The sequence below is a fragment of the Aquarana catesbeiana genome, linkage group LG02 (genome assembly GCF_042186555.1).
Source record: "Aquarana catesbeiana isolate 2022-GZ linkage group LG02, ASM4218655v1, whole genome shotgun sequence".
Classification (NCBI taxonomy): domain Eukaryota; kingdom Metazoa; phylum Chordata; class Amphibia; order Anura; family Ranidae; genus Aquarana; species Aquarana catesbeiana.
In genome coordinates this window covers 103,865,369-103,890,011 of record NC_133325.1, presented here as the reverse complement: position 1 = coordinate 103,890,011, position 24,643 = coordinate 103,865,369, and the positions used below count along the sequence as shown (strand labels likewise).

Genomic DNA, 24,643 nt, shown 5'->3' with positions numbered 1-24,643 from the left:
TTCCTTTTGCAGGGTGACTGGGCCTTGATCTGCCCCCCTGTAATTTTCTGCAGGCAGCCTATAGTGGTCAGGCCCATTGGGTCTCTTCCACAGCTCTGCAACCTGCACTGTAATGATATCACCGCTACTTTTACAAGGTAATAACCAGGGCAGGTCCAAGACATTGTGCTGCCTGGGTCCAAAAATCAAAAATCACGTCCACCAAAAGGCCCCCACATCCATTATTTTATATCATGATATTAAAAACTAAAATTTAATTTATCAGGAAGTCAGATTTACATTCAACAGCACCTTGTCTATATGCAAAATTATATAACACCACTGTGTTACCAATCCCCCATCTTGGCACCCTAGGGCATCCATGGGCGCAGTGTGTGTCAGCACAGTGGGCCCCCCATCCCTCAGGGCCTGTGTGCAGTGAACATGTTGCAGCAATAGATGATATGCCACTGGGATAGGGCTGGGCTAGGGCAGTACAAGGGCAGGCTAGGGCAATGCAGTCCGACTTCGGGGGGCGATTTGACAGATATCGTGCGGTTTCATGCACAGATGCCTATTCAAATTGCACCTGAAGTCACCAAAAGTAGTACAGGAACTACTTTTTTGATTCTGCGCGGCACCACAAAGTCAGCGTTGCACTGATTTGGATGGTGCCATTGCCGCCAAAAGCTGACAAATTGGCCCAATGTGAAGTGGGCTTAGTGGAATCTAACTATAAGACACCATTAGGATGGTATATGGTTCCATTGCGGATTGCCAAGATGTATTTGCAAGCCCCCTCCTGGTGTTTTAGACACTGTGGCCAGGTAGGTACAATGGCACATATTTGGTGGCGGTATCCCAAGTTGACCAAATTTTGGATCGGAGTATGTAATTTTATCCGTTCACTTACAGACATGAATCTTATCAGAACCCCGGAGATTGCTCTCTTTTAAAAATAATAGGGGTCTTTCTAAATACAACACACGCTTGATTTCCTAGATCCTGGCCACTAGGATAGCCATTGCACGTTGTTGGAACCAGTCAATAGTTACATTTGACTATGTCAAACAAAAATTAAACTGGATCATGAGTAACGATAAGATGACTTGCACCATCTACAACAACCAAGCTAAATTCGATAAGACATGGCAACCCTGGATACAATATTTGTCTATGGATGATTGAGGTCTGGGATGATGCTACCTTGACTGTCCTCTACGCTCCCTACCACGCTCCCTCCCACTCCCCTCTTTTGTCTTCTTTCTGGTTCAATTCCTGTATTAACCAGTTTTTGAGACCCCTAGGTATATGGTTCATGATCACTAGATGATGCTTAAATATAGTACACAGTGCTGGTCTTTTATGATGATATACTTTTAGCCCGGGTTCACACATGTGCGGTGCGAATTGAAGCTCAGGTTTCACTGGGAAGATAAAAATCTGTTGTTCAAAGGCTTCTCTGCTGTCATGGTTATGCAATAGAGCTTGTCGATCAGCATACCTGTCTCCATGTGTTCATCTCTAGAGACCAGCTGACCCTCACCTGACTGCTTTTGTAACCTCTCCTCTAAGCATGGCCCCACCCCAGGCCCTATCAGGGAACCCTATATTAACCTGTGCACTGCAAGCCAGCAGGGCTGATCAACCATTGTGTGTTAGCCTCTGTGTGTACTTGCTGTGTTTCCTACATCTGATTTACCAACTTTGGCCTGTTCTTAACTATTCCTGTCTGCTCGTGACCCTGACCTTTGGCGTGTTCCCGACCATCCCTGTTTGCCTGTGACCCTGAACCTTGGCGTGTACTCTGTTGTCCTTGTCTGCTTGTGGCCCCGACCTTGGCTTGTCCCTTACTTTCCTTGTTGTTCCAGCCTGCTGCCTCCTTCCTCTTCTCCTGTAGTCTACCGTGAGCGTGAGCTGTGAGACACTGGGGACCGCGACCTGGAGCCAGACTGCAGCTCAGTCCATCCTTACCATTAAAGGCTCTGGTGAACACCTGCTGGCTCTTAGACTCCGCGCCCTGGGGAATCTATGCTCTAGCTCCCAGTGGGATCTGTGTCAGTGATCCAGTAGACCTGCTTCCTGAACCTCCCAGGATTCAATCCGCAGCAGTCGGCCGTAGGGTCCACTACCTTGCAGTGCACTCCTGATCCTGAAGGGGTGCATCTGTCACCCAGCCTCTTGGTGACCTGACAGTTTGATCAGCCATGGACCCGGCTGATGTGCCGCTACCCGCAGATGATCCATTGCAGGGCTTAGTTCGCAGACTTGAGACCCAGGAATCTCATCAGACCCAAGTGATGCGATTCCTTCAGGATTTGGCATCCTGTTTTGAACAGGTTCAGGCCTCATTAGGTCCCCCGGTTCAACAACCTCAACCGCTATCTGCTGCTGCACCTATCGCATCAGTCGCAGCCACACATTCATTACAACTGCCAGCTCCGGCCCGTTTCTCTGGGGACTCCAAGGCTTTCAGGGGGTTCCTTAGCCAGTGCACGATTCATTTTGAACTTCAGCCCCAAAACTTCCTGTCCGATTGTGCGAAAGTAGCCTATATTATATCTCTTCTGTCCGGCGAGGTGCTAGCTTGGGCTGCCCCTCTGTGGGAACTGAATGATCCAGTCGTTTCTACCCTGTCTGATTTCTTGAAACTTTTTCGTAATATCTTTGAGGAACCGGGTCTTGTCTCCTCAGCGGCTAGCGCTCTTTTACGTCTCCGTCAAGAGTCCGCTTCTGTGGGACAGTATGCTCTTCAGTTCCGTATCCTCACAGCTGAATTGAGCTGGAATAATGAGGCCCTAGTTGCAACCTTTTTACATGGCCTCTCTGATAGAGTGAAGGATGAATTAGCAGGAAGATCCCTTCCTGCTGATCTGGACGGTGTCATCACCTTGTGTAACCAGATCGATATTCGCTTTCACGAGAGGGCCCTGGAAAAAAGACGCCAGCACTCCCCGTTCCTTAGGCAGCTTGAGCTCCCAGTCCCTTCTCTTCGATCCGAGGAGCACCCCCTGCCTGCTGAGGAACCTATGCAGCTGGGCTGGACCAAGTTGTCTCCTGAAGAACGCGCTAGGCGCAGAACTCTGGGCCTGTGCCTCTACTGTGGGGCCAAAGGTCATTTTCGTGACACTTGTTCTCTTCGTCCGGAAAAACGATCGGGGCTAATACATCTGGAAGGTGGAGTATTAGACCCTGAAGTATCACCTTTACCTTCTCGTCTTCTTCTTTCTGTGTTCCTTCATGTCGGCGCTTCCTCTCGTTCGGTCTCGGCACATCTGGATTCCGGAGCCGCTGGCAATTTCATGGACTGGGGAACTGCGTCTTCCATGAGACTTACCCTTTTGCCCCTTACTACACCATTGGTGGTCTTGGCGATTGATGGCACTGTTCTCCCAGGGGGCCCTATCCGCTTCCACACCCTCCCTGTTAAGATGTCGGTAGGGACACTCCACCAGGAGTGGATATCTTTCCTTGTCTTACCTAAGGCTTCATCTCCTATCATATTAGGTCTTCCTTGGTTACGGCTCCATTCTCCACATGTTGACTGGACTGCTGGACAGATCTTGACTTGGGGTTCCTCCTGTTCCTCCTCCTGCCTACTCAAGGTTACCCCAAAAGAGAATCCTCCTGTTGCCACCATCCCAGTATCTTCTGCTCTTCCCGTTGTGTATAGCGATTTCTGGAATGTCTCCTGCAATAGTCGGACTGAGGCACTCTCTGGGTCGTGTGGCACTCTGGATGAGGAGCCTACCTGTGAACCTGAGCCGATCAGTCACTCCAGTTTGCATGGCCATTTCCCTTTGCCTGTCCCTGGACCCCCTTGGACACACACCCAGGCTGACTCATTCACCAGTTCCACAGTCCCTACGCCCTGCGATGCAATTCTGGTGGTCGCTGCACCTGGCAATGCTGTTTAGTCGGCCTCTGCACCAGTCCAGCCTATACCCAGTGAGCTTCCTGCTTCTTGTTCAGGACCTTCTGTAACCTGGCCTCACCCCACTGCTACTACGTCCGTTCAAATCTGTTTAAGAGGCTCAATCCATCCTTTGGATAGACTGCCTCATTCGGCCAGGTGGGGTTTTCAATCTTTTGTTCAGGGCTCTCTGCATTCTGTTTTAACCAACCTGACCTCAGGGATCCACTGACCTCTACCCAGTCTGATGGTCCTGTGTTGGATGTCCAGCACATTTTTAAGGGTCTGGGGGACCCTGCTCAGACTTCTGATGGTCTTCTCGTGCCCTTACCCATTTCTAAAAAGCCTTTAGTCCTCAATAAGTCCTTTCGTCCTCTCCTTACCTCGGTTCCGGCCTCTGAGGATAATCTAAAGTACGAGGTTAGTCAAGTTTTGGATTCCCGGCTCCGTAAAGGCATTCTTCAGTACCTCGTACATTGGAAAGGGTTTGGTCCTGAGGAGAGGTCTTGGATCACTACATCTGAGGTTTTTGCTCCTCGTCTATTGAGGAAGTTCCATCTGGAGTTTCCCTTTAAGCCTGGGCACAGGCGGGGGAGGGGGAGGTCTTAAGAGGGGGGGTACTGTCATGGTTATGCAATAGAGCTTGTCGATCAGCATACCTGTCTCCATGTGTTCATCTCTAGAGACCAGCTGACCCTCACCTGACTGCTTTTGTAACCTCTCCTCTAAGCATGGCCCCACCCCAGGCCCTATCAGGGAACCCTATATTAACCTGTGCACTGCAAGCCAGCAGGGCTGATCAACCATTGTGTGTTAGCCTCTGTGTGTACTTGCTGTGTTTCCTACATCTGATTCCTGTTACCGACTTTGGCCTGTTCTTAACTATTCCTGTCTGCTCGTGACCCTGACCTTTGGCGTGTTCCTGACCATCTCTGTTTGCCTGTGACCCTGAACCTTGGCGTGTACTGTGTTGTCCTTGTCTGCTTGTGGCCCCGACCTTGGCTTGTCCCTTACTTTCCTTGTTGTTCCAGCCTGCTGCCTCCTTCCTCTTCTCCTGTAGTCTACCGTGAGCGTGAGCTGTGAGACCCTGGGGACCGTGACCTGGAGCCAGACTGCAGCTCAGTCCATCCTTACCATTAAAGGCTCTGGTGAACACCTGCTGGCTTTTAGACTCCGCGCCCTGGGGAATCTATGCTCTAGCTCCCAGTGGGATCTGTGTCAGTGATCCAGTAGACCTGCTTCCTGAACCTCCCAGGGTTCAATCCGCAGCAGTCGGCCGTAGGGTCCACTACCTTGCGGTGCACTCCTGATCCCGAAGGGGTGCATCTGTCACCCAGCCTCTTGGCGACCTGACATCTGCGTTCTAGCTGCGGATCAGTGAGCAGGGAGAGGGGGAGGGGGAGGTGTAGTGAGGAGAAGGAGAAAATCCTTGTTCAGAACGCAATGCATCTGTGAATCAGATGCGTTCCCATAGGAAGTAATGGGCTTGTAATTCGCACTGCAATGCCCAAAAAACGCTCACGTTGTGCAATGCGCAGTGCGAATGCAACGCACATATGTGAACCAGATACATTCAAATGAATGTATTTTAAAATGTCCTGCGAATTGGATGCGGTGTAAGCCGCATCTAATTCGCATAGGTGTGAACGGGGGCTTAGTCTTACCCGGACGAGAAATCCGGCCTGTTTGTGAATTCTCAACATCATTTGCATTTATACATACGTCTCGTTAATACGACTAATGTTCTTGTATTATGTAGGATATCCCTCGCCAACAGTCATATCGATGTGAAATTTGACCTTGTTTCCTATCTCTGATATGTTCTCTTTCTTTATGCTACTTATTAACAGTATGGTAATTGTTATCCTGTTATCCCTTTGTATTTTCTTTGTACTATGACAAGAAAACCAATAAACAGATTACAATCAAATAGAGGAAGTTCTACATTCCCTTTTATAATGTGAACTAATCGCCAATTTTTCACCACAGCTTATTATGAATATTATCAGCCACTAAACATACATTAATATACTGTATGTGTTCTGTGAACCAGACAATGATTCCTAAGCACCTTTTCCTCTCCAATCCATCTCGGCTCATTTCTATGGTCCCCTGTTCTGTAAATCCTCTCAATCATTCCTGAGCTAACATTCTGCACAGGGACTTTACTTTTCAATAGTAGATTAAACTACAACAGACCTGCAATAAAACTAGCTTTTAATAGACCATTTAAACTCCTTAGCTGTACTATATCCCTGTTCACATGAAAGAAAAAAATGTTCTATTGAAATGATTCTCTCCATGCAGAAAAGAATAATGTCCACCTGAGAACATTATACATGATAGCAACTGGATCCTGTGCTTGAGAATACATCAAAATCAGAACTATATAAAATCAGTCTGTATTTTTGGATCATTTAGAAAATAAATTATATACAGTATCTCACAAAAATGAGGACACCCCTCACATTTTTGTAAATATTTTATTATATCTTTTCATGTGACAACACTGAAGAAATGACAGCAAATTTACACTGTTATACAAGCTGTACACTCACTACAATGTGGCAAAGTATAATTTCTTCAGTGTTGTCACATGAAAAGATATAATAAAATATTTACAAAAAGGTGAGGGGTGTACTCACCTTTGTGAGACACTATATATATTGGCAGCACCGAAATGTTACTTTGTGGCATCAAGGCTTATTTTGACTCCTGGCTTGGGTATCCTGATGGCATTAACTGCACTGAATTCTAGGCAGTGAAACTGAGGGTGGTCCATGACCCCCATCAATTAAAGAGCTCTGGACGATTTTCTAAATGATTAGCATTTGGTGGCTTTTAAAGGACCCCAATAACCACAAAGGTATACACAACTGGCCAGGAAGTCTCAATATGACTTGCACCAAAAGTACCTGGTTTATGTAACAAATACTAGTATCCTCGCTGTCAGGCTGGACTTACTGTATTAATACTCTACTCATGTGTGGGCAAACGCAAAATTCAAAGCTTAGAGCCACTTTGATATTGAACAATTGTAGCACTACCTCCCTATGAGTCGCTGAAGTTAGGGTTCCCCACTTCTTCACCACTTTGGCCATACTTCCCTTTTTACTGCCACTCTACTGGCAGGAATAAAAGCAGTAAAACAATGTTATGGGGGGACAAAGATTTACTGCCTTTATGTCATTCTCATGTTTATAAATGACCCATTCCTTTAATGGGACCTGTGGTGAAAAGAAAAAAAAAAGAAGAACTGACTTACTTATTGCCTGGACTTTCCCTGGTGACATGTACTGCATCAGCTGGCTGTTTCTTAACAGCATCCTGTATGACCGAGGCCTACAATTAAAATTGAATTGGTAAGATTATTGAAAGCCCCAAGGAGGACAGACACATCGCTCAGTTTAAATCTTTATGTCACAGTAAATATTCAGAATATTAAACATAAATATTAAGAAACAATGTTTCACCTAGTCAGACTTTTAGCAAGGATTCTAGAGGAAAGAAAAAATACATTTTCTGATTTGTTCATAAATCCAGCCTCTGGCTGAGTTAAGCCTGTAATGATTTAGGATCAAAGGATGAAATAGGATTCCAGATTTGATGTAAGTGTATTATCTAATGAAGCAGAAGAACGAGTGAGAAATAAGAAATAATATAAAGTCTCATAGTTTAATATATGAAAACAAGATCACATCAATACCTGGCAGCTGTATCCGTAGAAAACACATGAACCTATTAAATGTCATTCTAGTGATGTAAGTAGACGCTGATGGCAAGCTTTCTGGTGACTTGCAAGCTATCCTGCTGTTTGCTACACTATGTAAAGACTAAAGACGGCTTAACATGTAGAGGTGGTACCCGGAGCTAAAATGTTTCCCATGCACTTGTGTTCATGTTTCCTCCAGAGCATTCAGATAGAGAGACAGCCACAAATCTAGGAGATACATTTAAAGATACACCCCAGTCAAACGTAAACATTTTGGTATTTAAATTCACACAGTTGGAAGTCTACCTGCTGATTGAATATATTTTTTATCTTGGCGTTCACCTTATGCAAAATGGCTTCCCTGCTATTCAAAGACCCACATTTGTCGGTACTACTGTAATGCTTGGCTTGTGTAGCTGTACAGGTGGTACAGAATACATTAATCAGTCATAGCACATGCTCTAGATAACTTTTACCATTCTCAGAAGCTTGTAACAATTCTAACCTCGTTCAACATCCTTCTAACCCAACATTGCAGAATATGTAGGCTCGCCTCAACCGAATGGTGCCAGGGTTTGACATGTGGTGGACTGGATTGATAAATTACTGGGAGGGACTGGGCATGACCCAGCTGTCTTGGTACACGTTGTAACCAATGACAGAATATATGGAAGGTGGAGGCTACTTAAAAACCAATTTCAAGAACTAGGCTGCAAGTTGAAGGGAAGGACCTCCAAGGTGATATTCTCTGAAATATTGCCTGTGCCATGTGCAACACAGGAAAGGCAGGGGAAGATTAGAGAGCTGAATGCATGGCTAAAGACCCGGTGTAAGAAGGAGGGATTTGGGTTTATACTAGGATTGTGGGTGGAGGGTGAATTAGATTATAATGGGTCAGACGGGTCAGCCCCAATTGGTGGGTGGAATGGGGAAAGATGGGGGGGGGCTATGGCAGATGATATGAAGGTTCCTAGTTACAAACAACCATTGGAAATGGTACTATTTGTACTAAAATAAAAAAAATGCAACATACAATTGCAAAATGTGACAATTAATTAAAGTGTTTGTTCACCCATGCCAGAAGTCTGCCAAGCAAAATAGGTGAGTTGGAAGCTCTGGTGCATGAGGAGAACTATGATCTAATTGGCTTCATCCTTCTCATGACTGGGCTATTAATATTCCTGGGTATGCTCTCTTTCGGAAATACAGGGTAAAATGGAGGGGTGGTGGTGTCTGTCTGTATGTGAGAAGTGATCGCAAAGTGAGTGTGAAAGAGGACCTAGTTGATGGAGAGTGTGATGAGGCTGAAGCATTATGAGTGGAACTGTACATGGGTGTGCGTACTACAAAGGTTATCATTGGAGTTTGTTATAGACCTCCCAGTGTTAATGAGGAGGTGGAGACTCAGCTCCTTGCGCAGATGGAAAGGGTTGCAAGGGCTGGGACAGTGATAATAATGGGGTATTTTATCTACCCGGAAATTGACTGGAGTAATGGCACTGCTGGAACAGTTAAAGAGCAAAAATTTATAAACTAATTACAAGACAATTTTATAGTCCAGTTTATTGAAAGCGACTAGAAATGACGCTTTGCTGGCCCTGGTAATCTCAAACCATGCAGAGCTTATTACCAATATTCATATAAAAGAACATCTGGGTAGCAGTGACCATAACACGATTTCATTTAATATTAGCTGTAAGCAACAAACACATACAGGTAAGATAAAAACACTTAAAGTGGTTGTATACCCTTTTTTTGTATTTTTACCTACAGGTAAGACTATAATAAGGCATACCTGTAGGTAAAATGAATATCTCCTAGACCTTTATGGTTTAGGAGATATTCACTTTTGCATGCAGCCGCTGACGTCAGCGGCACATGCGCTGTGAAGGTCCTGCTGAAGGTCCGGCAGACTGCCAAACTTGCCAGAAAGAAGTCCTTCCTGTGTAAGACCCGCCTGTCATCTGTAAAGCGTACAGTAACAGGTTACCTGTTTAGAGTTACAGAGGAGGTCTAGTGCTAGAATTATTGCTCTCGCTCTAACAATCGTGGCAATACCTCACATGTTTGGTTCAACACTGTTTACATATGCAGGCGCAACTTACATATGCGTTCACTTCTGTGAGTGAGCGCGGAGAGATGGGGTGCTTAAAATGTATTTTTCTTCTTATTTATTGTAATTTTTTTTCTTATTTATTTTAAATCACATTTTTTTAATTACTTTTATTGCTATCACAAGAAATGTAAACATCCCTTTGACAGCAATAAGCACGTGACAGCTACTCTTTATGGAGGGATCTGGGGTCTATAAGACCCCAAATACATCCTCTGCACTTGAAAGCATTCAAAACGCCAAGATCAACGTTTTTGAATACTTTCGTTTTGTGAAAACTGGCACCGTTGGTTCCCAAGTAAAGTGGAAGTGATGTCATGACGTCGCTTCCCGGTTACCAAACCCCAGGCTCGCTTTGTTCGGGTCTCCAGCCTGCTGGTGAATGTGCCAGCTGGTCACTTGGGTCTTCTAGTGGGACGAGAGACCGGGTGAGCAGCGGTAGGTGGCATGGGGGGAGTCCCCCCCCCACCGCTTGTAAACACAGTGACAGTGTTTTCTGCCACTGATTATAATTATTGTCGCCCCCTGGGCCTTGTTGGCCTAGGCCAAGATACAGCATTGGTAAAGGGTAGGACTGATGCCCCGTACACACGATCGGAAATTCCCCCAGCAAAAGTCTGATGTGAGCTTTTGGTCGGAAATTCAGTGTATGCACCATCGGACTTTTGCTGGCGGAATTACCGCCAGCAAAAGATTGAGAGCAGGTTCTCTATTTTTCGGTCCGCAAAAGTTCCGATTGGAAATTCTGATCATATGTACCAATTCCGACAAGCAAAATTCCTACGCATGCTCGGAAACAATTCGACGCATGCTGGGAAGCATTGAACTTAATTTTCTCGGCTCGTCGTAGTGTTGTACATCACCGCGTTCTTGACGGTCGAAAGTTCAGAGAACTTTTGTGTGACCGTGTGTATGCAAGCCAAGCTTGAGCGGAATTCCGTCGGAAAAACCATCCAAATTCTTTCCGACGGAAATTCCGCTCGTGTGTACGGGTCATAAGTCTTGACTTGGAGGTTAAGACCATGGAGGAGATTTATAAAGCTGGAGCACACAGAATCTGGTGCAGCTGTGCATAGTTCCCAATAAGCTTCTTACTTCAGCTTGTTCAATTAAGCTTTCACGATAAAACCTGGAAGGTGATTGGTTTCTATGCAGCGCTGCACCAGATTTTGCACTCTCCAATTTTAGTAAATCCCCCCCGTGTGTTCAGCCTAGGTCTAGGGTCCAAGGGGCTCCATGGGGATACAGAGGTCAATTTAGAGGCCAACATAAGGAATTTCAGGCACTATAAGTTAACTGGGTATCAGCACCATTTTTATTTTAGGTATTACTTAGCTAGGTTAGGTTCACTTTTAAGCTTAACTCTCGTGAGTTTACAAAAAATGTCATGTGAATGACCCCAATTATATTCAGTATCTAATGCTTGTAATCCATGTCATTGCATACAATGCCGGACCAGCAGCAATCTCATTGCATTGTAAATGATGACAAGGACAAGAGGGCCTGCATAAATTCCAGGGTGGAAGCAAAAAGGAATGCCAGTTGCCACAGGACTGAGTATTCCTCCCTATTACATTTCCTAAACTAAACAAGTAAAAGATACAGAATACATGTGAGCGCCCCCCTTTATATTCAGTATCTAATGCTCTGGTTTATGGTGAATATAAAAGGGAGTATTACCTACCTTAATCCATGGTCCTGCAGGCTTCCTCCCCATAGGTTCTGGAACTGACAACAGTTCCCACAAAGCTGCTCTTCTCCTCTGGTTGTGTGGGCTGCTCTCTCGCTGATGTCATCACATACAATGCAGGACCAGTGGCCACCTCACTGCTCCGTATAGCCTCAGCTTCTTTAGCAAGGCAGTGGTCATCTTGGAGGTGTGTTTGGGGTCATTATGTTGAAATCATACAAGGTTCACACGTTTTTATAATTGGATTCAAATGGAAAAATGTGTAAATCCTCATGAAAGTTGTGTAAACCTTGTATGAAATAGACCCCTTAGTAAACTTTGTTTTAACAAAAAGGTACAAGTCAAAGCGGGTCTTTATTGGCTAATAATAAAATAAACATATCTTGTAATAAAAGGCCCTGTGTAAATAGATTCCTGACATTTCACAATATACTGCATAACTTGAAAAAAATGCAAAAAAAAAAAAAAACCCCAAAAAAACAACTCCTTTTATTACTATTAAAAAGCAGTCCCTAAACTCCAGTCGGTGACTTTGACTTTGCTTATACTGAGATGATGTCATCAGTCTGCTGCAGACGAGTTAAAACATTTCCTCAATATCCCCTGTCCCAGTTGTCACACAGACTGCAACAAAGTGTCACAAGGCAGGGACTGATATGTGACATGTATTTGTGAACACAGTCAATCTCCTTACACTGTGCCAAGCTGGACCAATGCCAGTATACAATACAGATCAAAGCCGGAGTTCAGCTTTAACATGAAAAATATATGTGACGTGGGGTCCACATTAATAACATGAAACTGTGTTCATGTTCAGATGACTGGTAAACCAAACAGAACAAGTAGCAAACAGGTATGTTCAAGGCAACTATTACCAGGCTCTGCTCTTCAAAGTGACAAGGTCTGATTCATTTTATTAGCGGTTAATTATTAGCAGCTAAATGATCTAGGCTGGTCCTTTTAAGACAGCAGTAGAGGTAACAGTTAAGTGTTAGTCATTTAAGATTCAGTTTACTTCTGTAAGCAGTTTAGCTACTAAACAAAAATAACTCTACTGAGGCAATATCTAACAGTTTAATTTGTCTCCTGCATAAAGATCAGCAATTAACATCAGCAGGGAGCCAGTGATTTGCAGAAAATACTGCGCTGCGTCATTGTGCTCCCCTCTTGGCAAGGAACCCGGTATATGAAGAAAGCGACGCCACTAGAGAATGGGACATGATGCACTCATCTGACATCATGTGTCATCACCAGTGTGTTTTCACACGAACCAGAATAACATAACTGATTGCAAGAGATGTGCATGGACAATAATTTTTTTATCCTTTATTTAAAGGTTTGCATCGGGATGAAAGAGGAAGGCCAAAAACATAAACAGTAGGACAACTAGGAATCCGTTGTATCATTGTGAACATTACAGTTGGTTTATGCCCATATGGCATATACACAAAAGAACAAAATGGATACAAACTGTCAGATCAGATAGATATGGTAACAAGGGAATGGGCATTCTATGTGCTATAACAGTGCACTTATCCATATATACTGTAGGTACAACTTCCATACTTTATAAGTAAAATGCCATCAGGCCCACAATAGACCTGATTGGGAAGTATCAATAGATAGAATTCTATAATCGGTCAACCTTACATCACTGATGCACAACATTTTTTCAAAAAGTTTTGTGGTGTTGGTGGTGGTGGTGGTGGGGGGGGGGGTAAAAGAGAGGATATGGGAAGGGAGGAAAAATGGGGGGAAGAAAAGAAGAAAATAAAGAAAAAAATAAATAAATTAAGGGAGCCAGGGAGAGGGGGAAACCCCGGAGGGAGCTATTGGGGAAGGGTCCTGTATAGTTGCCCAGACGGAGAAAGACAAGTAAAGGTTTATACATACTAAGGGTATTTATCGGAGAAGCAAAATAGATCCCGGTAAAACCCATTGGTCTTATGTTCCCCGGACTTGTCCTGAAACCATGTAGGTTTCTACAGTACTACCTTCAACAAATTCTAATCGCTGAGAATGCAGAGACCACTAGAGCTGCAAAAAGAAGCCACACCCTATATATATATATATATATATATATATATATATATATATATATATATATATATATATATATATATATATATATATATATATATATGTAGTGAAGACCCCTGAAGGGGCTGCCGAAAATATACAGTTCCCTTTACCTGTTCAGAAGCTGCCTACCCTGTGTTCAAGGGCCAATCTGGACCAATGTAACTATGTAAAAATATACCATACTGTGAATTCATCTTTGAAGGTATATTGCACTTCCCAACTAAGGAAAGGAAACATCTTAAAATGTCTCTACATTTCTAATCACTAATCTCTTGAAGATGACTTTCAATTAGTAATTCTGTCCATTTTAATGAGGGTATGCCATATGGTAAAGCGCTGACTCCTCAACTGTTCATCTTACATATTTAACTACAGGAAATGGTACAGCTTCTCATTATCATGTGTGGACAACCTTACATAACCCTGAACTAAATTCTGAGTGTCAGGCCTCAGCTCCACTGCATGAAAAGAATACTAACAAAAATATTAACATTTCTTCAAAGTAAGGCCCCGTGCAGACTTGCATAGCTCCCAACTGTCCCTGATTTCGAGGGACTGTCCCTGATTTGTCCCTCTGTCTTCCTCATTTGTCCCTCATTTTGGTCTGATCTATATAGTTGTATATAAAATGCACCTGTAATCTTTCAAAAAGTGTTTCCCAGTGCTGAACCTTTCATCCAATTTCTAAATAGCTGCATTTGTAGATTTTAAAAGCCAATATAAAGGAATAGTAGTGGTAAAAAAAAGCCTTAGTGAATGTAACTAATCTTTTTTTTTTTTAGGTAATTCTCCTTTAAGGGGGTGTGGCATGGGGTGTGTCCTATGCCTACATACTTTTGCTAGTAGGTGTCCCTCATTCCCATCTCAAAATGTTAGGAGGTATGCACTTGTGCATGAGATTCTGACGTTTCCATGTGGGTGGAAGGCACAGGTGCACCGTCCAGCTCCACTTCCATCAGCCTGTAAAAGTCAATGACAGGCTGAGACCTGAAAACTCATATGTAGAGATCTTAAGGCTTCATTCACACTAACGCGTTTTTTGATGCATTTTGCATTTTGCAGAAATGCATGGGAATTTTTTAACATGGGTTCCTATGGAACATGTTCACATCAATGCATTTTTGTACCTCTGCGTTTTTGGAAAGGGTCAGGGACTTTTTTTCATGCAAAATGCAGCGTTTTGCATGTAATAGAATTCAATGGACCAGCATCAAAAACGCAAGTACATCGTTTTTACAGCGTTTTGGTGGCTTTTTTGACGCATTTTGGTGTTTTTTTTTTTTTTAGACTGTATACAGTCTAAAAAAAAATGTAAAAAAAAAAAAATTTAAAAAATGCAAAACGCCGCAAAAATGCTGTAAAAACGCTGCAAAAACGCTGCTCAAAAACACAGCAAGCACCACAAAAAACACTGCAGAAACGCTCAAAAGCAACATGCATAGATGTGAATCGAGCCTAAGAGCCCTTTCACACTGGGGGCGGTTTGCAGGCGTTATTGCGCTAAAAATAGGGCCTGCAAACCGACCTAAAACTGCCGCTGCTGTTTCTTCAGTGTGAAAGCCCGAGGGCTTTCACACTGAATTGGTGCGCTGGCAGGAGAGAGAAAAAACTCCTGCAAACAGCATCTTTGGAGCGGTGAAGGAGCGGTGTATTCACCGCTCCTTCACCGCTCCTGCCCATTGAAATCAATGGGGCAGCGCGGCTATACCGCGGCTATAGCGGCGCTATGCGAGCGGTTTTAACCCTTTTTCAGCTGCCAGCGGGGGTTAAAACCGCACCGCTAGCGGCCGAATACCGCCGCTAAAACGACGGTAAAGCAGCGCTAAAAATAGCGCTGTTTTACCGCCGATGCCCCCACCGCCCCAGTGTGAAAGGGGCCTTAGAGAGCATTGTGGTTTTACAGCAAATACCAAAACAGAAATCAAGTTCAAGGCCTGATTCACACCTATGCATTTTTAGTGCTTTTTGCATTTTGCAGATTTGCACTACAGAACATGTTCCATAGGAAACCATGTTTAATAGACTGTAGTGCAAATCTGCAAAATGCAAAAAGCACTAAAACTGCATAGGTGTGAATCCAGCCTTAGGCCTGATGCACACCTATGCAGGTTAAAGTTTGCATATTGCAGGTGCGTTTTGCGTTTTTCAATACACGATTTTGATCCATTGAAGTCTATGGAACCAAAAACCAGAAAAAAGTCCCTGGCCCTTTCCATAAAATGCACAGATGTGAACTACATCCATAGGAAACCATGTTAAATAGACTATAGTGTGTTTCTGCAAAACTGAAAATGCACTAAAAAATGCATAGGTGTGAACCAGGCTTAATGTATGGAAGAACACTGGGACCAAAAATAATAACCTGAATATTTAAGATAATATGTCATAATTCATGCAGATTTTATGCTCACGAAATTTACTACACATTTGTGATGTATTTAAATGCATGAGCACAGGCTACGGCATATACTATATATACTCGAGTATAAGTCGATCCGAGTCGAGGCCCTAATTTACCACAAAAAAATGGGAAAAAAACTTAGTGACCCGAGTATAAGACGAGGGTGAGAAATGCACAGCTACTGTAAGTGGAAAAGAGGGTCAACAATGCCCATTTGGAGCCTCACTGTGCCCATTTGCAGCCATAGGTCCCCCAAACTTCAAACTCAGTAGTTAAGGGTTCCTAGATGCCCCCTAGCTGCAGCCAAAATTTGGGGTCTCTGAACCCAAAGGGTCCCAAAATGACATTGCTGCAGATGGACACAGTTGACCGACTTTGGAGCCCCGTATCTCGGGGCCACGTAGTGCTAGGAACCCCAAATTTGGTGTGCAAACCCAGTGGAACTAGCACCATAAAATGCTGGGGTTTCTAGCACCAAGTGGCCCCGAGATACAGGGCCCCAAAAATTGGTTCAGAAAATGTCAAGAACTTTTCTGCAGCAGAGAATGACATTTTCCAAACCGGTTTTGGGGCCCCGTATCTCGGGCCACTTGGTGCTAGGAACCCCACCTTTAGATATGTTGTGGTACCAGTTGCACTGGGTTTGCACACCAAATTTGGGGTTCCTAACATCAAGTGGCCCTGAGATACGGGGCCCCAAATTCGGTTCGGAAAATGAAATTTTTACTATGCATGTTTAGTGTTTTTTTGCATTTTTCAGATTTGCACCACAGAACGTGTTCCATAGGAAACCATGTTAAATGGACTGTAGTGCAAATCTGCAAAATGCAAAAAGCACAAAAAATGCATAGGTGTGAATCAGGCCTTAGGAATGAACCAATAAGATGTGCCCAAAATAATTGTGAATTTCTCTAATGTTTTGGGTCTATTTATTAAGAATAAAACTGCATCAAATGTGCTTGGATCATTAAAAGGAGGCTATAAAAAACATGATTTGAAAAAATATTCAGTAAACCGGGGTTCTGTACTGTGCATGCTTGTTCATGCAAAAGGTTTTATCTTGGCCCAATAAAGCTCACTGTGTTCCTGCAACCTGTCACTTTGATAAACTACACTGAGCAAAATTATAAACGCAACACTTTTGTGTTTGCCCCTGTATATCATAAGCTGAACTTAATCCCACCATTTGCCTCACGCAGTGCAGCACATCTTAATGAATATTAAGAGGACTATAAGCGAACTCTTCGCATAGAGTTGATCAGGCCTGTGGAATGTTGGTCCATTCCTCATCAATGGCTGTGCGAAGTTGCTGGATATTGGCTGGAACTGGAACACGCTGTCATATACGCCGATCCAGAGCATCCCAAACCTGTTCAATGGGTGACATGTCTGGTGAGTATGCTGGCCATTCAAGAACTGGGATATTTTCAGCTTCCAGGAATTGTGTACAGACCCTTGCAACATGGGGCCGTGCATTATCATGCTGCAACATGAGGTGATGGTGGTGGATAAATGGCACAACAATGGGCCTCAGGATCTCGTCACGGTATCTCTGTGCATTCAAAATGCCATCAATAAAATGCACCTGTGTTTGTTGTCCATAGCACACGCCTGCCCATACCATAACCCCACCACCACCATTGGCCACTCAGCAAACCGCTCCCCCACACAATGCCATATATGCTGTCTGCCATCTGCCCTGTACAGTGAATACCGGGATTCATCCGTGAAGAGAACACCTCTCCAAAGTGCCAGATGCCATCAAATGTGAGAATTTGCCCACTCAAGTCGGTTACGACAACAAACTGCAGTCAGGTCAAGACCCCGACGAGGACGACGAGCATGCAGATGAGCTTCCCTGAGACGGTTTCTGACAGTTTGTGCAGAAATTCTTTGGTTATGCAAAAAGATTGTTACAGCAGCTGTCTGGGTAGCTGGTCTCAGACGATCTTGGAGGTGAAGATGCTTGACGTGGAGGTCCTGGGCTGGTGTAGTTACACGTGGTCTGCGGTTATGAGGATGGTTGGATGTACTACCGAAATTCTCTGAAATGCCTTTAGAGACAGCTTATGGTAGAGAACTGAACATTCAATTCAAGGGCAACAGCTCTGCTGGACATTCCTGCAGTCAGAATGACAATTGCACGCTCCCTCAAAACTTGCGACATCTGTGGCATTGTGCTGTGTGATAAAACGGCATATTTTAGAGTGGCCTTTTATTGTGGCCAGCCTAAGGCACACCTGTGCAATAATCATGCTGTCTAATCAAGATCTTGATATGCCACACCTGTGAAGTGGATGGATTATCTCGGCAAAGGAGAAGTACTCACTAACACAGATTTAGACAGATTTGTGAACAATTATTGAGAAAAATAGGCCTTCTGTGTACAAAAAATGTAGATCTTTAAGTTCAGCTCATGATAAATAGGAGCAAACACAAAAGTGTTGCGTTTATAATTTTGCTCAGTGTGTGCAGAAAATAATAAAATGACAAAATGAACCTTTCTACAAAGTAAAGTGCATTAAAATATATCATATATCTATAACAGGGAATGGTACTGATCTATAATGCAGCATTTTGTTACTCTGCATGTTATGTGCAATGATAGTTGTCCTGGAAAGTTGGTGTTGTGTAGTCCCAGTGTGAAAGGGAGATCAGTACCCGGTAACACTCGTATAAATAAGACTATCACAGCCTGAAGCATCTAGTAAAGTGCAAAAGTCAATACAAACGAACTGTCTACATCTACCACAAAAAAAACATTTTATTCTCTAACATTGAGGCTGGGTTCACACCTCCAACGGATGCGGTTTGCAGCAGGGGTCCGGTGCATCCCTGTTCTCTGTTTCAGGGATGAATCGGGGACGAATTTTCTGCCTGAATTTGGCCCTGAAACGAAGCCAAAGACACACAGCGTTTCTGTGCAAGTCGCTCCACAGCCGCAACGGAGATATGTGAACCGGCTCCATAGAGAGCTGGTCACAATCTCCTGTCATGCGAATTGGATGCGGATTTCCAATTCGCATAGGTGTGAACCCAGCCTCAATATCTGCTCACAAAACATCACATGGCATGGCACAAAACACCCATCGTTGCGGCCACTCCTGTGATTTAGGCAACTGGAGAACGCAGGGCAGGGGCCATAATAGCTCTTAGAGGGAGGATACTTCTCTCTACTCCCTCCAATGGCATCCTACTATGGGTGGAAGAGCAGGGAGTGGGTGCTTGTGGGGAGGAGAACTTTGTGTACTTACAGTTCAGACCTCTTGCTCAGCAAGGTGCCCACCTGGACCTGGGAATGGAGGTAGTTGCTCATTCTCCCCCTTTCTCGGCCAATTTAACCTCAGAGCTCGTTTGCCCCTCTCAAAGGCAGCATAAACTCCCACAGAGCCCCTCAACTTCTCTCCCTCTCCCTCCCATATAGTCACACAAATCCTCTTATAGATAAATGCACCCAAAGAGACCCCCCCCCCCCCCCACACACACATCTCTTTCTTCATCCCACGGAAAAAGATGCCGCCAAAGTAGTCCTCCTCAGACTGACACCACCAACGCAAGGGGCATTTTTTTCTTCCATTGACACCACTGATGCAGGGGCATTTTTTCTCTTTTTTAGTGACACCACCAATGCAGAGGCTTTTTTTTTTCCCTCCGGTGACACCACCGACACAGGAATAGTTTTTTCCTTCCAGTGACACCACAGATACGTGAGTATTTCTACTTTTAGCAACCTCACCGATGCATGGGCATTTTCTCCTTCGGGTAACACCACCACCACAAGTATAGTTTTCCTTCCGTGGACACCAGGAAGCAGGGCATTTTTTCCTTCCAGTGACACCACCGTTGCAGGGACAATTTTTTCCCCTTCAAACTGATTGATCAGCTGGCATGGCGTCAACACTGCGCATGTGCAGATCGTCCAAGGCATTATCCAACGATCTGCAAAGCGCAGAGGGAGAATCTAATTGTCAGATTCTGCCTCGCTCTCTCTGCGGATGCGCAAGACTTGGGTGATGTCATAGGCAAAGTCACAGCCGGAAGACTATTGTTTGGCGGATTTGGGTGTGTTGCAGGGCGGATTTTTTTGGTGTGTTGTAGGACGGTGTCAAGTCTCACACATGCGCAGAGAGAGCAAGGCAAAATCTGACAATTAGATTATCTGATAATGCCTGTGACGATCTGCGCTTTCGCAGTGTTGACGTCACGCCCTGCGCATATGCGGATCGTCGCAGGCATTATCCGACGAGATACACTATTCGACAGAACACGGGTAAGCTGGACTAAGCAACACATTTCTTGTGTTGCTCAGAAATCGAAATAAGTCTTATTAGCTCTGCCCTTATTATCTCTGGTAAAAGGCAGCAATCCTATGCAATATGTTCTATAATATAGATATGATAATTTAAGCAAAATATCCAAACCTGGGAAATTTCTGAAACATACATTCTTCTTTCATCATTAACTTTGTAGTAAGCCTGCAATGAAAACAAAAAATAAATTAACCACTTGACCACTGGGCACTTAAACCCCCTTCCTAACCAGACCAATTTTCAGCTTTTGGTGCTCTCACATTTTGAATGACAATTACTCAGTCATGCAACACTGTACCCATATGAAATTTTTGTCCTTTTTTTCACACAAATGGAGCTTTCTTTTGGTGGTATTTAATCACCGCTGGGTTCTTTATTTTTTGCGCCGTAAAAGAAAAAAGACCGAAAAATCTGTAAAAAAATACATTTTTCTTTATTTCTGTTATAATATTTTGCAAATTAGTAATTTTTCTTCATATATTTTGGCCAAAATTTATACCGCTACATATCTTTGGTAAAATGAACCCAAATCGGTGGATATTATTTGGTCTTTGTGAAAGTTATAGAGTCCAAAAGCTATGGTGCGAATATCTGAAAATTGATCACACCTGAAGTACTGACGGCCTATCTAATTTCTTGAGACCCTAACATTCCAGAAAAGTACAAATACCCCCCAAATGACCCCTTTTTGGAAAGAAGACATTCCAAGGTATTTAGAAAGATGCATGGTGAGTTTTTTGAAGTTGTCATTTTTTCCCACAATTCTTTGCAAAATCAAGGTTTTTTTTTTACTTTTTTTTTTTCCCACAAAATTGTCATATTAGCAGGTTATTTCTCACACACCGCATATGCATAGCACAAATTACACCCCAAAACACATTTTGCTATTACTCCCGAGTACGGCGATACCACATGTGTGAGACTTTTACACAACATGGCCACATACAGAGGCCCAACATGCAGGGGAGCACCTTCAGGCGTTCTGGAGCACCCAGGCCAATTCTGACATTTCTCTCCTACATGTAAAAATCATCATTTATTAGCTAGAAAATTACATAGAACCCCAAAACATTATATATGTTTTTTTAGCAAAGACCCTAGAGAATACAATGGCGGTCATTGCAACTTTTTATCTCGCACGGTATTTGCGCAGCAATTTTTTAAACGCGTTTTTTTTGGAAAAAAAACTGTTTTGTGCTTTACAAAAACCAAAACAGTAAAGTTAGCCTAATGTTTTTGCATAATGTGAAAGATGAAGTTACACCGAGTAAATAGATACCCAACATGTCACCTTTCAAAATTGCACGCGCTTGTGGAATGGCGCCAAACTTTGCTACTCAAAAATCCCCATAGGCGACGCTACATGTTTTGAGTTACAGAGGAGGTCTAGGGCCAAAATTATTGCTCTCGCTCTACCGATCAAAGCGATACCTCACATGTGTGGTTTGAACACCGTTTTCATATGTGGGCGGGACTTACGTATGCGTTCGCTTCTGCATGCGAGCACACAGGGACAGGGGCGCTTTAAAATTTTTTTTTTTTTTTTTTATTGTTCATTTTACTTTATTTATTTTAGTTTGATGCTTTTTTTCAAAAAAAAAAATTTTTGACCACTTTTATTCCTATTACAAGGAATATAAACATCCTTGTAATAGGAATATGGCATGACAGGTCCTCTTTACAGTGAGATATGGGGTCAATAAGACCCCACATCTCACCTCTAGGCTGGGAAGCCTGAAATAAAAAAAAAAAAAAACGATCCTGGCTTCGATCGTAGCGGTGAGTCGGTAGAAGCGTGGGAGGGGGGGGACATCCCCTCTCGCCTCCCGTAAGAACGATCAAGCAGTGGAACAGCCGCTATGATCATTCCTATGGTGTAGGGAATCGCCGGCTGAAAAAGCTGATATCTGAATGATGCCTGTAGCTGCACCCATCATTCAGACATCCCCGCACAAAGTCAAGGACATTGTATAACGGCCAGCGGGCGGGAAGTGGTTAAAACGCTTTTTTTTTTTTTAACACAAAGTTGTCCATTTATACAATATTTCTACCACATAACATGTACATACCAAAAATGACACCCCAAAATAGATTCTCCTGCTCCCCCTGAGTACGGCGATACCACATGTGTGAGACTTCCACAGGGTATGGCGGGGTATGGCGGGGTATTGTGGGGTATGGCGGAGTATGGCGGGGTATGGCGGGGTATGGCGGAGTATGGCGGGGTATGGCGGAGTATGGTGGAGTATGGCGGGGTATGGCGGAGTATGGCGGGGTATGGCGGGGTATGGCGGAGTATGGCGGGGTATGGCGGAGTATGGTGGGGTATGGCGGAGTATGGCGGAGTATGGCGGGGTATGGCGGGGGCATGGCAGAGTATGGCGGGGGCATGGCAGAGTATGGCGGGGGCATGGCAGAGTATGGCGGGGGCATGGCAGAGTATTGCACAGCATTGCAGAGTATTGTGGGGGCATTGCAGAGTATTGCACAGCATTGCAGAGTATTGTGGGGGCATTGCAGAGTATTGCACAGCATTGCAGAGTATTGTGGGGGTATTGCAGAGTATTGCACAGCATTGCAGAGTATTGTGGGCTTATTGCAGAGTATTGCACAGCATTGCAGAGTATTGTGGGGGTATTGCAGAGTATTGCACAGCATTGCAGAGCGTTAGGGATGGCTGAGCATGGATGGATGGATGTCTCTGTGCAGCGCTGTGGGCACTACACATCCAGCCCACAGCGCTGCAGACATCCATCCATCCCCCTCCCCGCTCACTGTGTACCGATCGGTACACAGGAGGGGAGGAGAGGAACCGGCGTCATCAGATGACGCCGGTCTGTTTACATGTGATCGCGCCGTCATTTGACGGCGCGATCACATGGTAAACGGCCGCGATCAGCGGCCATTTACCGGGATCCGTGATGCGCCGGTCCTCTGGACCCGGCGGTCACGGATGTGTTCGGGTGCGCGCCCCAGGGGGCGCGCGAGAGGGGAATTCCGGGAGGACGTCATAGTACGTCCTCCCAGAGTTATCCAACCGCCCTGCAGCCGTCATTCGGCTATGGGCCGGTTGGTAAGTGGTTAATGTTGCCCTCCAATTAAAGAGGAACTTCAGTCATTTTTTCAACATTCCACCTATTAAATCTTCTGCCCTTGTTTTAACGTTGGATAGTAAAATATTTTTTTTTCTGCCAGTAAATACCTTATACAGCCCACTTCCTGCTTCTTGTCTGGTCATTAGCCTAGGCTTATGACATCATGCACAGCTCTCTCACTCTGAGAGTTTGCCAGAACGGGAGCGGGGGAAGAGTCATAAGAGGGACAATGAGAGCTGCAGAGCTGGAGGTGTGTGTCTGTGTAAATCCAGGAAGTGAACAGGCAGAAGCTTCAGTTGCCCACAGTTAAAATGGATGCAGCCAGACTTAGTGGAGGGAGATTTCTGCAGCATATTTGACAAGTACAGAATCACAGTATATATAAAATATGCAAAGTGGTTGGAGGGAAGCTTCAGAATGGCAAAGCTGTTTTTATTACACATTATGTGAGCAGACTGCAGTTCCTCTTTAAACATAAAAAGTTCCAGCTGACACAGCCTGCCTGCTAGGAAACCAGAGCTTTTATCCTGGGATTATTCTTGTTTAGCAGACTACTTCGCTCACTAAATCCCTATGGTTGCCGGTACCTTTATTTTCTGAATGGTCAGGTGACAATGGAGGCGTGTTTTCAACTACTAAGCATACTGCACCGAGTAATGCAGCCCCACCTAGAGGCAGTGGATAAGAAAAACTTAAAGAACTGTTATAGAAACACCTGTTCAAAGATTGTACTGTCAAATTTAAAAGAATAATGCCTTAAGGCCCATCTACCAATGCACTGCTGTAAAATGCATATTATTACATTGCATGGTAAAACATGTTATGCATGCTGGTGTGGTGCCATTCATTACAGATGCACCTCAACACCCCATGCCAATGCCCAAGCATTGCAGCACATTACAGGTTTGGAATTAGTCATCAGGAGTTTTATCCACCTTAAAGTGTCACTAAACCCACATCATAAAAAACTCTCAATAAATAGTGTATTACATGCTGTTCATACTCACTTAGTCACTATGAGATTTGTTTTTTGTATTCTGCAAAAAACATGGTTGATCCTGCTGATCTCTATGTCCACCTTCTGTTCGTGTCCCCAATTCAGCTAGGGATTTTGCAGCTGTGGTGGCAACTCTGCACATGCTCAGTTTTCAGTGAGTTTCTATGCTGAGCATTTCCTCCCCATCACATCTGAGCAGCCCCTGTGACTATAGAGTCACACATGTGGGTGTATATACAGTGTTAAATGACAGCCTACTCCCTCCCTCCTCCTTCATGCCCACTAATAAGCTAAACACAATGGGGGCAGGACGTTACTCATAGATTAATGGAGGCTTCACCTTCTTATTCT

The 24,643-nt window shown here is 44.2% G+C and overlaps 1 protein-coding gene across 1 annotated transcript in view; it reads right to left on the bottom strand.

Annotated features, from left to right (window-relative positions):
• Nucleotides 1–24,643, bottom strand: part of CCDC169 (coiled-coil domain containing 169) — a 72,170-nt gene that overhangs the window by 8,965 nt on the left and 38,562 nt on the right. The window contains exons 7-8 of the mRNA XM_073613309.1: nucleotides 20,312–20,365; nucleotides 7,158–7,234 (exon numbers count right to left, since the gene is read on the bottom strand). Of these exons, the coding sequence (XP_073469410.1) occupies nucleotides 7,158–7,234; nucleotides 20,312–20,365 (131 nt within the window). The remainder of the gene's footprint in view (nucleotides 1–7,157; nucleotides 7,235–20,311; nucleotides 20,366–24,643) is intronic.